Source organism: Mytilus trossulus, chromosome 13 (genome assembly GCF_036588685.1).
Source record: "Mytilus trossulus isolate FHL-02 chromosome 13, PNRI_Mtr1.1.1.hap1, whole genome shotgun sequence".
Lineage (NCBI taxonomy): Eukaryota > Metazoa > Mollusca > Bivalvia > Mytilida > Mytilidae > Mytilus > Mytilus trossulus.
The window spans coordinates 62705169-62719724 of NC_086385.1; the positions used below are offsets into that span (position 1 = coordinate 62705169).

General features: G+C 36.5%; 1 protein-coding gene across 1 annotated transcript; it reads left to right on the top strand.

Annotated features, from left to right (window-relative positions):
* The first annotated feature begins 11543 nt into the window (after positions 1-11543).
* On the top strand, positions 11544-13355 carry LOC134694564 (uncharacterized). Its single transcript, XM_063555579.1, has one exon. The coding sequence runs from the start codon at positions 11544-11546 to the stop codon at positions 13353-13355; it is 1812 nt and encodes a 603-aa protein (XP_063411649.1).
* Positions 13356-14556: the final 1201 nt, after the last annotated feature.

Consider the following 14556-nt stretch of genomic DNA (forward strand, 5'->3'; position numbering starts at 1 on the left):
TTGCTGATGACAATTTTGCTAGTTTACTGCCGATGACAGGTGTGTTAGTGTGTTAGGTAAGTGCTGATTACAAGTGTGTTAGTTAAGTTCTGATGACAAGTGTGTTAGTTAAGTGCGTGTAAGTTATGTGCCGATTACAAGAGTGTTAGTGTGTATGTTATGTGCTGATGACAATTTTGTTAGTTAATTGCCGATTACAAGTGTGAAAGTGTGTTAGGTAAGTGCTAATGACAAATTTGTTAGTTAAGTGCTTGTTTTTTATATGCCGATAAAAAGTGTGTTACTGTGTAAGTTAAGTGCTGATTACAAGTGTGTAAGGTAAGTGCTGATCACATGTGTGTTAGTTAAGTGTTGATGACAAGTGTGTTAGTTAAGTGCTGGTGACAAGTTTGTTAGTAAAGTGCATGTTTGTTATGTGCCGATTACAACTGTGTTAGTGTGTTAGTTAAGTGCTGATGACAAGTGTGTTAGTTAAGTGCTGATGACAAGTCTGTTAGTTAAGTGCTGATGACAAGTTTGTTAGTTAAGCGCATGTTTATTATGTACCGACAACAAGTGTGTTAGTGTGTTAGTTAAGTGCTGATGACACGTTTGTTAGTTAAGTGCTGATGACAATAAAAAAAAGAAGATGTGGTATGATTTCCAATGAGACAACTATCCACAAAAGATCAAAATGACACAAACATTAACAATTATAGGTCACCGTACGGCCTTCAACAATGAGCAAAGCCCATACCGCATATAGTCAGCTATAAAAGACCCTGATAAGACAATGTAAAACAATTCAAACGAGAAAACAAACGGCCTTATTTATGTAAAAAAATGAACGAAAAACAAATATATAACACATAAACATACGACAACCACTGAATTACAGGCTCCTGACTTGGGACAGGCACATACATAAATAATGTGGCGGGGTTATACATGTTAGCGGGATCCCAACCCGCTCCTAACCTGGAAAAGTGGTATAACAGTACAATATAAGAACGAACTATAAGAATCAGTTGAAAAATGCTTAACTCATCAGATAGACAAAAAATACAAGTGGACGTGGCCGGGTACTTATACATCCCGACACAAAAAATCACAATGAACACGCAGTTATCTGACAGCTAGTTCAAAGTCATTAACAACTAATAAAAAAATCATGCCTCTATTAGACTAAGCAATCAATCCGTACACATCCAACATACAACGGATTTAGTGTAAAGACGTCATAAACAGCCAGAGAAAAACATGACCTTTTGCAATGCCAAGTTACAGGTATCGACAGATTGTAGATCCATGAAAATGTATATGTTGTTAGTGATGAGCATGTTTGTTGTGTGCCGATTCCAAGTGTGTAAGTGTGTTAGTTAAGTGATGATTGCAAGTCTGTTAGTAAAGTGCTGATGACAAGTTTGTTAGTTAAGTGCATGTTTGTTATGTGCCGATTACAATTGTGTTAGTGTGTAAGTTAAGTGCTGATGACAAGTGTGAAAATAAAGGGCTGATGACAAGTTTGTTAGCCAAAAGCTGATAACAAGTGTGTTGGTTAAGTGCTGATGACAAGTCTGTTAATTAAGTGCTGATGACAAGTGTGTAAATAAAGTGCTGATGACAAGTGTGTTAGTTAAGTGCTGATGACAAGTTTGTTAGTTAAGTACATGTTTGTTATGTGCCGATTACCAGTATGTTAGTGTGTTAGTAAAGTGCTGATTGCAAGTGTGTTAGTTCAGTGCTGATGACAAGTTTGTTAGTTCAGTGCTGATGACAAGTCTGTTAGTTAAGTGTATGTTTGTTATGTGCCGTTTTCAATTGTGTTAGTGTGTAAGTTAAGTGCTGATGACAAGTGTGTAAATAAAGGGATGATGACAAGTTTGTTAGCCAAGTGCTGATTACAAGTGTGTTGGTTTAGTGCTGAAGACAAGTTTGTTAGTGAAGTGCTGATGACAAGTGTGTTAGTTAAGTGCTGATTACAAGTGTGTTAGTTCAGTGATGATTACAAGTGTGTAAGTTAAGTGCTGATGACAAGTTTGTTAGTAAAGTGCTGATGATAAGTTTGATAGTTAATTGCTGATTACAAGTTTGTTAGTTAAGTACATGTTTGTTGTGTGCCGATATACAAATGTGTAAGTGTGTTAGTTAAGTGCTGATGACAAGTGTGTAAGTAAAGTGCTGATGACAAGTGTGTTAGTTAAGTGCTGATTACAAGTGTTTTAATGTGTTAGTTAAGTGTTGATTACAAGTGTTTTAATGTGTTAGTTAAGTGCTGATTACAAGGGTGTTAGTTACGTGCTGATTAAAAGTATGTTTGTTATGTGCTGATTACAAGTGTGTTAGTTCAGTGATGATTACAAGTGTGTAAGTTAAGTGCTGATGACAAGTTTGTTAGTAAAGTGCTGATGATAAGTTTGATAGTTAATTGCTGATTACAAGTTTGTTAGTTAAGTACATGTTTGTTGTGTGCCGATATACAAATGTGTAAGTGTGTTAGTTAAGTGCTGATGACAAGTGTGTAAGTAAAGTGCTGATGACAAGTGTGTTAGTTAAGTGCTGATTACAAGTGTTTTAATGTGTTAGTTAAGTGCTGATTACAAGTGTTTTAATGTGTTAGTTAAGTGCTGATTACAAGGGTGTTAGTTACGTGCTGATTAAAAGTATGTTTGTTATGTGCCGATTACAAGTGTGTAAGTGTGTTAGGAAAGTGCTGATTGCAAGTGTGTTAGTTCAGTGCTGATGATAAGTCTGTTAGTTAAGTGCTGATGACAAGTTTGTTAGTTAAGTACATGTTTGTTTTGTGCCAATTACAAGTGTGTTAGTGTGTTAGTTATGTGCTGATGACAAGTGTGTAAGTTAAGTGATGATTACAAGAGTGTAACTTAAGTGCTGATTACAAGTGTTAATTAAGTGTTGATTACAAGTGTGTTAGTTAAGTGCTGATGACAAATCTGTTAGTTAATGGTATGTTTGTTATGTGTCAATTGCCAGTGTGTTAGTGTGTTAGTTCAGTGATGATTACAAGTGTATTGGTTAAGTGCTGATGACAAGTGTATTAGTTAAGTGCTGATGACAAGTTTGTTAGTTAAGTGCATGTTTGTTATGTGCCGATAACAAGTGTGTTAGTGTGTTATTTCAGTGCTGATTACAAGTGTGTTTGTTAAGTGCTGAAGACAAGTGTGTAAGTCAAGTGCTGATGACAAGTGTGTAAATAGAGGGCTGATGACAAGTGTGTTAGTTAAGTGCTGATGACAAGTGTTTTTGTTAAATGCTGATTACAAGTGTGCTAGTTGAGTGATGATTACACGTAGGTAAGCTAAGTGCTGATGACAAGTTTGTTATTTAAGTGCTGATGACAAGTTTGTTAGTTAAGTGCATGTTTGTTATGTGCCGATAACAAGTGTGTTAGTGTGTTATTTCAGTGCTGATTACAAGTGTGTTAGTTAAGTGCTGATGACAAGTGTGTAAGTTAAGTGCTGATGACAAGTGTGTAAATAAACGGCTGATGACAAGTGTGTTAGTTAAGTGCTGATGACAAGTGTTTTTGTTAAGTGCTGATTACAAGTGTGCTAGTTAAGTGATGATTACAAGTATGTAAGTTAAGTGCTGATGACAAGTTTGTTATTTAAGTGCTGATGACAAGTTTGTTATTTAAGTGCTGATGAAATGTTTCTTAGTTAAGTGCATGTTTGTTATGTGCAGATTACAAGTGTGTAAGTGTGTAAGTGTGTAAGGTAAGTGCTGATGACAAGTGTGTAAGTAAAGTGCTGATGACAAGTGTGTTAGTTAAGTGCTGATTACAAATTTGTTAGTTTAGTGCATGTTTGTTATATGCCGATTACAAATGTGTTAGTGTGTTAGTTAGGTGCTGATGACAAGTGTGTAAGTAAGGTGCTGATGACAATTGTGTTAGTTAAGTGTTGATGACAAGTTTGTTAGTTAAGTGCATGTTTTTTATGTGCCGATTACAAGTGTGTTAGTGTGTAAGTAAGAGGCTGATTGCAAGTGTGTTAGTTCAGTGTTGATGACAAGTCTGTTAATTAAGTGCTGATGACAAGTTTGTTAGTTAATTGTATGTGTGTTATGTGCCAATAACAAGTGTGGTAGTGTGTTAGTTAAGTGCTGATGACAAGTGTGTAAGTAAAGTGCTGATTACAAGTGTGTTAGTTAAGTGCTGATGACAAGTCTGTTAGTTAAGTGTATGTTTGTTATGTGCCGTTTTCAATTGTGTTAGTGTGTAAGTTAAGTGCTGATGACAAGTGTGTAAATAAAGGGATGATGACAAGTTTGTTAGCCAAGTGCTGATTACAAGTGTGTTGGTTTAGTGCTGAAGACAAGTTTGTTAGTGAAGTGCTGATGACAAGTGTGTTAGTTAAGTGCTGATTACAAGTGTGTTAGTTCAGTGATGATTACAAGTGTGTAAGTTAAGTGCTGATGACAAGTTTGTTAGTAAAGTGCTGATGATAAGTTTGATAGTTAATTGCTGATTACAAGTTTGTTAGTTAAGTACATGTTTGTTGTGTGCCGATATACAAATGTGTAAGTGTGTTAGTTAAGTGCTGATGACAAGTGTGTAAGTAAAGTGCTGATGACAAGTGTGTTAGTTAAGTGCTGATTACAAGTGTTTTAATGTGTTAGTTAAGTGTTGATTACAAGTGTTTTAATGTGTTAGTTAAGTGCTGATTACAAGGGTGTTAGTTACGTGCTGATTAAAAGTATGTTTGTTATGTGCTGATTACAAGTGTGTTAGTTCAGTGATGATTACAAGTGTGTAAGTTAAGTGCTGATGACAAGTTTGTTAGTAAAGTGCTGATGATAAGTTTGATAGTTAATTGCTGATTACAAGTTTGTTAGTTAAGTACATGTTTGTTGTGTGCCGATATACAAATGTGTAAGTGTGTTAGTTAAGTGCTGATGACAAGTGTGTAAGTAAAGTGCTGATGACAAGTGTGTTAGTTAAGTGCTGATTACAAGTGTTTTAATGTGTTAGTTAAGTGCTGATTACAAGTGTTTTAATGTGTTAGTTAAGTGCTGATTACAAGGGTGTTAGTTACGTGCTGATTAAAAGTATGTTTGTTATGTGCCGATTACAAGTGTGTAAGTGTGTTAGGAAAGTGCTGATTGCAAGTGTGTTAGTTCAGTGCTGATGATAAGTCTGTTAGTTAAGTGCTGATGACAAGTTTGTTAGTTAAGTACATGTTTGTTTTGTGCCAATTACAAGTGTGTTAGTGTGTTAGTTATGTGCTGATGACAAGTGTGTAAGTTAAGTGATGATTACAAGAGTGTAACTTAAGTGCTGATTACAAGTGTTAATTAAGTGTTGATTACAAGTGTGTTAGTTAAGTGCTGATGACAAATCTGTTAGTTAATGGTATGTTTGTTATGTGTCAATTGCCAGTGTGTTAGTGTGTTAGTTCAGTGATGATTACAAGTGTATTGGTTAAGTGCTGATGACAAGTGTATTAGTTAAGTGCTGATGACAAGTTTGTTAGTTAAGTGCATGTTTGTTATGTGCCGATAACAAGTGTGTTAGTGTGTTATTTCAGTGCTGATTACAAGTGTGTTTGTTAAGTGCTGAAGACAAGTGTGTAAGTCAAGTGCTGATGACAAGTGTGTAAATAGAGGGCTGATGACAAGTGTGTTAGTTAAGTGCTGATGACAAGTGTTTTTGTTAAATGCTGATTACAAGTGTGCTAGTTGAGTGATGATTACACGTAGGTAAGCTAAGTGCTGATGACAAGTTTGTTATTTAAGTGCTGATGACAAGTTTGTTAGTTAAGTGCATGTTTGTTATGTGCCGATAACAAGTGTGTTAGTGTGTTATTTCAGTGCTGATTACAAGTGTGTTAGTTAAGTGCTGATGACAAGTGTGTAAGTTAAGTGCTGATGACAAGTGTGTAAATAAACGGCTGATGACAAGTGTGTTAGTTAAGTGCTGATGACAAGTGTTTTTGTTAAGTGCTGATTACAAGTGTGCTAGTTAAGTGATGATTACAAGTATGTAAGTTAAGTGCTGATGACAAGTTTGTTATTTAAGTGCTGATGACAAGTTTGTTATTTAAGTGCTGATGACATGTTTCTTAGTTAAGTGCATGTTTGTTATGTGCAGATTACAAGTGTGTAAGTGTGTAAGTGTGTAAGGTAAGTGCTGATGACAAGTGTGTAAGTAAAGTGCTGATGACAAGTGTGTTAGTTAAGTGCTGATTACAAATTTGTTAGTTTAGTGCATGTTTGTTATATGCCGATTACAAATGTGTTAGTGTGTTAGTTAGGTGCTGATGACAAGTGTGTAAGTAAGGTGCTGATGACAATTGTGTTAGTTAAGTGTTGATGACAAGTTTGTTAGTTAAGTGCATGTTTTTTATGTGCCGATTACAAGTGTGTTAGTGTGTAAGTAAGAGGCTGATTGCAAGTGTGTTAGTTCAGTGTTGATGACAAGTCTGTTAATTAAGTGCTGATGACAAGTTTGTTAGTTAATTGTATGTGTGTTATGTGCCAATAACAAGTGTGGTAGTGTGTTAGTTAAGTGCTGATGACAAGTGTGTAAGTAAAGTGCTGATTACAAGTGTGTTAGTTAAGTGCTGATTACAATTGCGTTAGTTAAGTGTTGATTACAAGTGTGTTAGTTAAGTGCTGATTGCAAGTGTGTTAGTTAAGTGCTGATGACAAATCTATAAGTTAAGTGTATGTTAGTTATGTGCCGATTACCAGTGTGTTAGTGTGTTAGTTCAGTGATGATTACAAGTGTATTTATTAAGTGTTGATGACAAGTCTGTTAGTTTAGTGCATGTTTGTTATGTGCCGATTACAAGTGTGTTAGTGTTAGTTCAGGGCTGATTACAAGTGTTTTGATGAAATGCTGATGACAAGTCTGTTAGTTCAGTGCTGATGACAAGGTGTAAGTAAAGTGCTGATTACAATTGTGTTAGTTAAGTGTTGATTACAAGTGTGTTAGTTACGTGCTGATTGTAAGTGTGTTAGTTAAGTGCTGATGACAAATCTATTAGTTAAGTGTATGTTTGTTATGTGCCGATTACCAGTGTGTTAGTGTGTTAGTTCAGTGATGATTACAAGTGTATTGAGTAAGTGCTGATGACAAGTCTGTTAGTTAAGTGCTGATGACAAGTGTGTAAGTAAAGTGCTGATTACAATTGTGTTAGTTGTGTTGATTACAAGTGTGTTAGTTAAGTGCTGATTGCAAGTGTGTTAGTTAAATGCTGATTTTACTGACTCGTCCGTAATTATTTCATGATGTTTCCGAAAGTTGACTTACATTTACTATCTTCTTCGTTACTTTCCTCTCTTTTGTAATTTCCCCATATTTACATGCTCACGTTGATGATTCAGCATCATTTATTGATATATCTGCCAGATTCCGGCACAGTGTAAGTTTATAGCATATTAACAATCCGAAGAACTGTTTATTGTAAACATATATAACATGTATAGTGTTTTGATGACGTATAAAACGTTGGGTAAATGATAATGATGACAAAATATGCCACGTCACCAGATTATTAGTTTTATTGTTTCACAACCGTTTGTTATTACTTGTAAACACATAGAGAACATTTACACTAAAAAAATGTTCTATAAACATTCAAATACCCTTTTTGGTAATTTTTGTATGATTCATAGCACCCCCCTCATTTCGATATTTTTAAAGTATGGAAAGCAATTCGTGTCATAATTTGCATACATAATTTTTTATACTTGTCGAGTTTTCAACACATTAAAAGCTGTACACACTCAGTTTTGACTCACAGTTATGTTACCAAACTTGATATATTGTTAATACTTGTATTTTTTATGTGAATGTATGGAACACAATTAGTGTCATAAGCCAACTTTGTATTTTTGTATGTTTTGGCAAATCTTTTTGATTGATAGGTTTTACATTGAGTTTTTATTTGTTCTTTCAGCTTTTTACCGTTTGATGTTCACGTTCAGTTTGGAGTTATACTTACCTGTCAACATTTGTAATCATTCATTGAGCACCAGCATAACTTTGTTATTCATGCTACATTGTGTTAATAGAGTGGATTATATGACAATAAATAAAACGGTTATCTTTAATGAAGTCCATTATTTAATGCCCGCAAAGAATAGATGGGAGTCATTACAGTAAAAAGACTAAGGAGATTTATTTGGCTAGTGATATAACTTACCCGGCATTCAAGATGGCTGGTATAGAAGACAATATTGACTCTGCGTCAAGTACTACATCCGAGATGATCAACACTGCGGATACCGATAAAGATTACGCATACTTACTGAGAGTGGTAAAGACCTTTTTGAAAACAAACAAAGAAAATTTCTGTTAAGAATGCAAATAGTAAAAAGTGACCTTCAGCTTTTAGCAAGAAACATTGAACCGTATTCAAATGAGTTAACATCATTACAGGAGCTAAAAACAGAATTTATGAGTGGAACTGTACGTTATGACACAATTTGTAAAGAATACTTAGATTTTCTGTCGAGGACTAACACTGCTGAAGGCATGGATGAGGATCATAAACTATCAGGTGAAATGCAAGATTTTACACACTTTGTTGAAACAGAAAGTAAACGAATGAACACATTCATTAATGATTTACGTGCTATAGAGAGAGAAAATTCATTGGCTAGCAGAAGTTCTAGGAGAAGCCACTCATCCAGAAAAACACATAGTTCTTCCCCTTCGTCAGTTCTTGCAAGAGCAAGGGCCAAAGCTGAAGCTGCAAAGGTGAAAGTTCAATTTGAAGAGAAAGAAACTTTATTATTGAAGGAGAAGGCTCTTCTAGAAGAAAAAAAGTCGATAGAATCAGCAAAAGTAGAACGCAAGAAAGCCGACATTGAAGCTGATTTAGACCTGCTTTCTCGACAGAAGGAAGCAGCAGCAGTTGAAGCAGAGGCTGAAGCTTTGCAAAATGAATGCGATGAAAATATGTCACAAGTGTTGCCTGATCAACCACAGCTTGATTCGAAATCTAAAACTGCTGCATATATTAATCATGTTCAGAAACAAATTAGTTTAATTCAGATGGACAAAGAAAACACTGATGAAATTCATGTCGATAAAGAAAACAAACATTCAACTCATATCGATCAAGAAAACACACATGTTAGTGGAACATTAGACCCGCACGCCAACTCGTTCATTCCAAGAAAAAATGTTATTGCAGATACGCATGTGTCAGACAATCATCCTTATCCGAGTGATAGAACTCTTGCTACTGATTTCACACGTTTCTTGCTAAAACGTGATCTCTTAATGTCAAGGTTTAATATTTTTAATGACAAACCTGAGCATTATCCATCTTGGAAGGACAGTTTCAAGAAAATAGTGAAAGAGATTGATGCAGATTCAAGTGAGGAAATAGACGTATTGTTAAAGTGGACTGGTCCTAGTTCTAAAACACAAGTCCAAAGTATCAAAGCTGCGAATACTAACAATCCCTCAAGAGCTCTAAAGCTAATCTGGGAGAGATTGAATGAAAGGTATGGTAGCCCAGAGCTTATCGATAGTGCACTCAAGACAAAGCTAGCAGCTTTTCCAAGCATTACAAACAAATATTATTTTAAGTTGTATGATCTGTCAGACATCTTGTCAGAGATATCATCTGTGAAAGAAAATGACAATTACAAAGTTATATTTTCCTATTTTGACTCATCAGTTGGTGTAACGCCAATCGTAGCTAAGCTTTCATATCAGCTTCAGGAACGGTGGACTAGTATGGCCGTTAATTATAACGATAAAAACAAAACAATATATCCGCCATTTCATGTTTTTGCTCAGTTTATTCAGCAACAAAGTAAGGTAAAGAACAATCCAAGTTTTGTATATGACAGTCAACAGGCAAACACTGGTTTTAACGATAAACTACCAACAACAAATGGGAAACTTAATGACGTTCGTACCAGGAAAACAGACTTCGCTGAAACAAAAAATGAAAGGAGTCAAAGTGTCGATCCTCGTGAGAAATGTTTGATTCATGGTACAAACCATACACTTAATGATTGTAGAACATTCAAGTCAAAGCCAATACAAGAACGTAGACAATTTTTGAAGTTGAACAAATTATGTTTCGGATGTTGCTTGTCAGCATCACATTTTAAACGGAACTGTCCTAACGCAATCAAATGTGGGGAGTGTGGAAAAACAGATCACCCTACAGCCCTGCACATAAAAAATCGAGATTAACAGTCTACAGAGCCATCAGGTCATGGCGGGGAGCCTGTTGATGTGGAAAATGAAGTTCAAACTCCTATACAATCAGCATGCACACAGATTTGCATGGATAAATTTGGTGGCAAATCATGCGCAAAGATAATACCGGTAGAAGTGTATCGTAGTGACAATCCTGATAGAAGGCTAAAAGTATATGCTTTAATGGACGATCAATCGAATAGGACTTTAGGAAAATCGGAACTCTTCGATTACTTTGGATCAACGAGTGTCTCTGATTTTACCTTGTCAACATGTTCCGGAAAATCTCAAGCATCTGGTCGAAAGCTTAGTGGTTTAGTCGTCGAGTCATTAGATAAACAAACTCAATTACATGTGCCTGACATTTTAGAGTGTAACCTCATTCCAGATTCTAAAGACGAAATACCTACTCAAGAAGTTGTTTTGTTTCATAATCATCTCAGTGATCTCGTGGAATTTATCGAACCTCTTGACGAAGAGTCCGAAATCTTGCTCTTAATTGGACGTGATCTCATTTCTGCTCATCACGGGCTTGATCAAAGAATTGGATCTGGGAATGCGCCTTATGCACAGAAACTTTCTCTGGGATGGACAGTTATTGGTGAAACTTGTCTCGGAAAACTGAACTATCCGGACGAAACTCGTGTTAAAAAGACATACTTACTTTCTTCCGATAGAATATCGATATTTCCACCGTGTACAAGTGAACTTAAAATTGATGAAGTGCGTACACTTGAAGTTAATGAAAGTGCATACGACAACATTGGCAAAGATGTGCTTATTCGCCGTCCTGATGATGATAAACCTGGACTGTCTCGTGATGACAGAGAATTTATAGAATCTATGGATACAAACTTTTGGAAGGACTCAAGTGGTAATTGGTCCGCCCCATTACCGTTTCGACAAGATCGTCAAGTTCTACCAAATAACAGAAATCTAGCATGGAAAAGAGCCAAAGGTCTAGATGCAAATCTTCGCAAAGATCTTCAGAAACGTGAACATTTCTTCACTTTCATGAATACAATTCTAGAAAAGGGTCATGCTGAGAAGGCCCCACATATCAACGATGATCAGGAACAATGGTATTTGCCAATATTCGGGGTTTATCACCCCAAGAAACCTGGGAAACTTCGTGCTGTGTTTCATTCCTCTGCACAATTTGATGGAGTGTCTCTAAACAATGTGTTGCTTAGTGGACCAGATTTGACGAATAATCTTATCGGTGTTTTGCTCCGCTTCCGTAGGGAGCAAGTGGCCATTATGGGTGATATGGATGTTTTACAGTTTTAAAGTTGATGAAAAACACAGAGACTATCTACGATTTTTCTGGTACACCGACAATGATTTTGACGAACCTCTAACAGTGTATCGCATGTGTGTGCACGTATTCGGCAATAGTCCTAGTCCTGCTATTGCATCATACGGACTTAGAAAAACTGCCATGGAAGGAGAAAATGAGTTTGGCTCCGATATGCTAGATTTTTTCACTAGAGATTTCTACGTTGATGATGGTTTAACTTCGAAACCTTCTAGCGCCGAAGCAATTGATCTCATGAAGAGAACCAAGTCAGCTTTAAAATCTATTGGTAACATTCGACTACACAAGATATCTTCAAATGTTGACGAAGTCATGCATTCGTTTGATAATGAAGATCTTGCAAAAAGTCTTAAGGATCTCGACCTTAGTTCCGATATTCTTCCAATACAACATAGCCTTGGTATGAACTGGGACCTTGAAACTGATACTTTCATGTACTGCATCGATAGAGATGTCAAACCGTATACTCGTCGAGGATTATTGTCAATAATAAACAGTATATTTGATCCTCTTGGATACTTAGCGCCAGTAACTATTAAAGGAAAATTACTGCTAAGATCAGTTATGACAGGACAGATCATGTGGGATGAACCGTTACCAGAAGAGGTTTACAACGAGTGGGAATCTTGGAGAACGTCACTCTTTGATTTTGAAAAAGTAAAATTCAAAAGGGGGTTTGTATCTACTTCATTTAGTTCAGCAAAAACAAGGAAGATTCACGTTTATTCCGACGCATCAGAGAAGGCAATAGCCGCAGTTGGTTACCTACAACTAGATGACGATAACAATTTTGGTTTTATTATGGGGAAAGCAAAGGTTGCACCCAGTCACAGTCATACGATTCCACGCTTAGAACTATGTGGAGCTTTGCTAGCAACAGAAATAGGACAAACAATATCCGACCAGTTAGATATACCTTTGTCTGATATTCAGTATTATACCGATAGTAAAGTTGTACTAGGGTACATCTTCAATTCATCACGACGATTTTACAATTATGTGTCAAACCGTGTTGCGAAAATCCACACAGTGTCAAATTCCGAGCAATGGTCTTATGTGCATACAGATGGCAACCCAGCCGATCTGGCAACTCGATCAATTATTCCTTCGAAATTAGAAAATAGTATATGGCTATCCGGTCCGGTGATAAAAAATGATGCCGATCAAACTATTGAAAAATTTTCTCTGATCAATCCCGACACCGATAAAGAAATACGTCCTGACATTACAACTAGAAAAACAACGAGTCTTGAGAAACTCTCCTTGGGATCACAACGATTCGAAAGATTTGGAAACTGGAAGTCACTTGTTAGATCAATTGCGCTGATAAAGAACTTTCTTGTTAATAGAATCTCAAAAGAAACTAGGTGTCAATTAAGAGATGCAGAGATGTTCGTTGTTAGAGTTGTGCAAAGCGAGATCTTTTCAGACGAAATCGATTGTATTAAAAATGGCAGGCAACTCCGTGGAAATAGTGCACTGTTGCAGTTAAGTCCATTTATCGACAATGAAGGCATTCTGCGTGTTGGTGGGCGTATCAAAATGGCAAATGTACAACCCGATGAAAGGAATCCAATCTTGATACCTAGAAGACATTGGATTGCAACTTTGATAATTCGGTATTTTCATCAAAAGATAAAACACCAAGGAAGACAATTTACATCAGGAGCGATACGAACAGGAGGATACTGGATAGTAGGTGAAAAGCGTCTTGTTTCATCAATAATTTACAAGTGTATAACTTGCCGCAAGCTTCGCAGGCATACCGAACAACAAAAAATGGCAGACTTGCCTGAGGACCGTGTGATCCCCGAAACACCATTTACATCTATAGGTATCGACACCTTCGGACCTTGTCCGTCATAAGCCGACGCACAAGAGGTGGCGTTGCGAAAGCAAAGCGTTGGGCCATCATTTTTACATGTCTAGTCACAAGAGGTGTTCACCTAGAAGTAGTGGAGGAAATGACTTCCTTGTCGTTTATTAACGCCTTCAAACGTTTCATAGCTATTCGAGGGGAAGTAAAACTAATTAGGTCTGACAGAGGTACTAATTTCGTCGGAGCCACTGACCAACTAGGTATTGATGTAGAAGATGGACCAATAAAGGAACATTTATATGGTAATGGCATAGAGTGGCATTTCAATTCACCTCATTCATCTCACATGGGAGGTATATGGGAAAGAATGATAAAAACAACACGATCAATCCTGGACTCTATGTTATCAGAACTTCCAGGAAAAGAACTATCACATGAAGTGTTAGAAACAATGTTAGCGGAAGTGTCTGCAATAATTAACTCCAGGCCTTTAACTTGTGTACCTACGGACTCAGATGAGCCATTACCTCTCACACCTAATCTTATCATCACTCAAAAGCCTAGTGTATTGATTCCAAAGGATGTGTCATTAGATTGTAAAGACATGTATTATGCACAGTGGAAGCGTGTACAATACCTTTCGAACGTTTTCTGGAAACGATGGCGAGTGGAATACTTGCAAACTTTACAAGTTCGACAGAAATGGACACAAGAAAGAGAAAACATTCAAGAAGGAGATGTCGTGTTGCTCAAGGACAATCAAGTTAATCGCTTAAGTTGGCCAATGGGAATAGTCACTAAAACATTCCCTAGTGCTGACAATTTAGTACGTAAGGTAGAAATTCGTATAGTGCGTACTGTGGACAAAGACTGTGTGAAACCAGCTTTCTTCATTAGACCAGTGACAGAACTTGTGCTATTGTCAAGAACTTGTGAATAGTGTAGTGGCATAAATAGCATGCCAGACGGGAGTGTACTGAATCGTCCGTAATTATTTCATGATGTTTCCGAAAGTTGACTTACATTTACTATCTTCTTCGTTACTTTCCCCTCTTTTGTAATTTCCCCATATTTACATGCTCACGTTGATGATTCAGCATTAGTTATTGATATATCTGCCAGATTCCGGCACAGTGTAAGTTTATAGCATATTGACAATCTGAAGAACTGTTTATTGTAAACATATATAACATGTATAGTGTTTTGATGACGTATAAAACGTTGGGTAAATGATAATGATGACAAAAT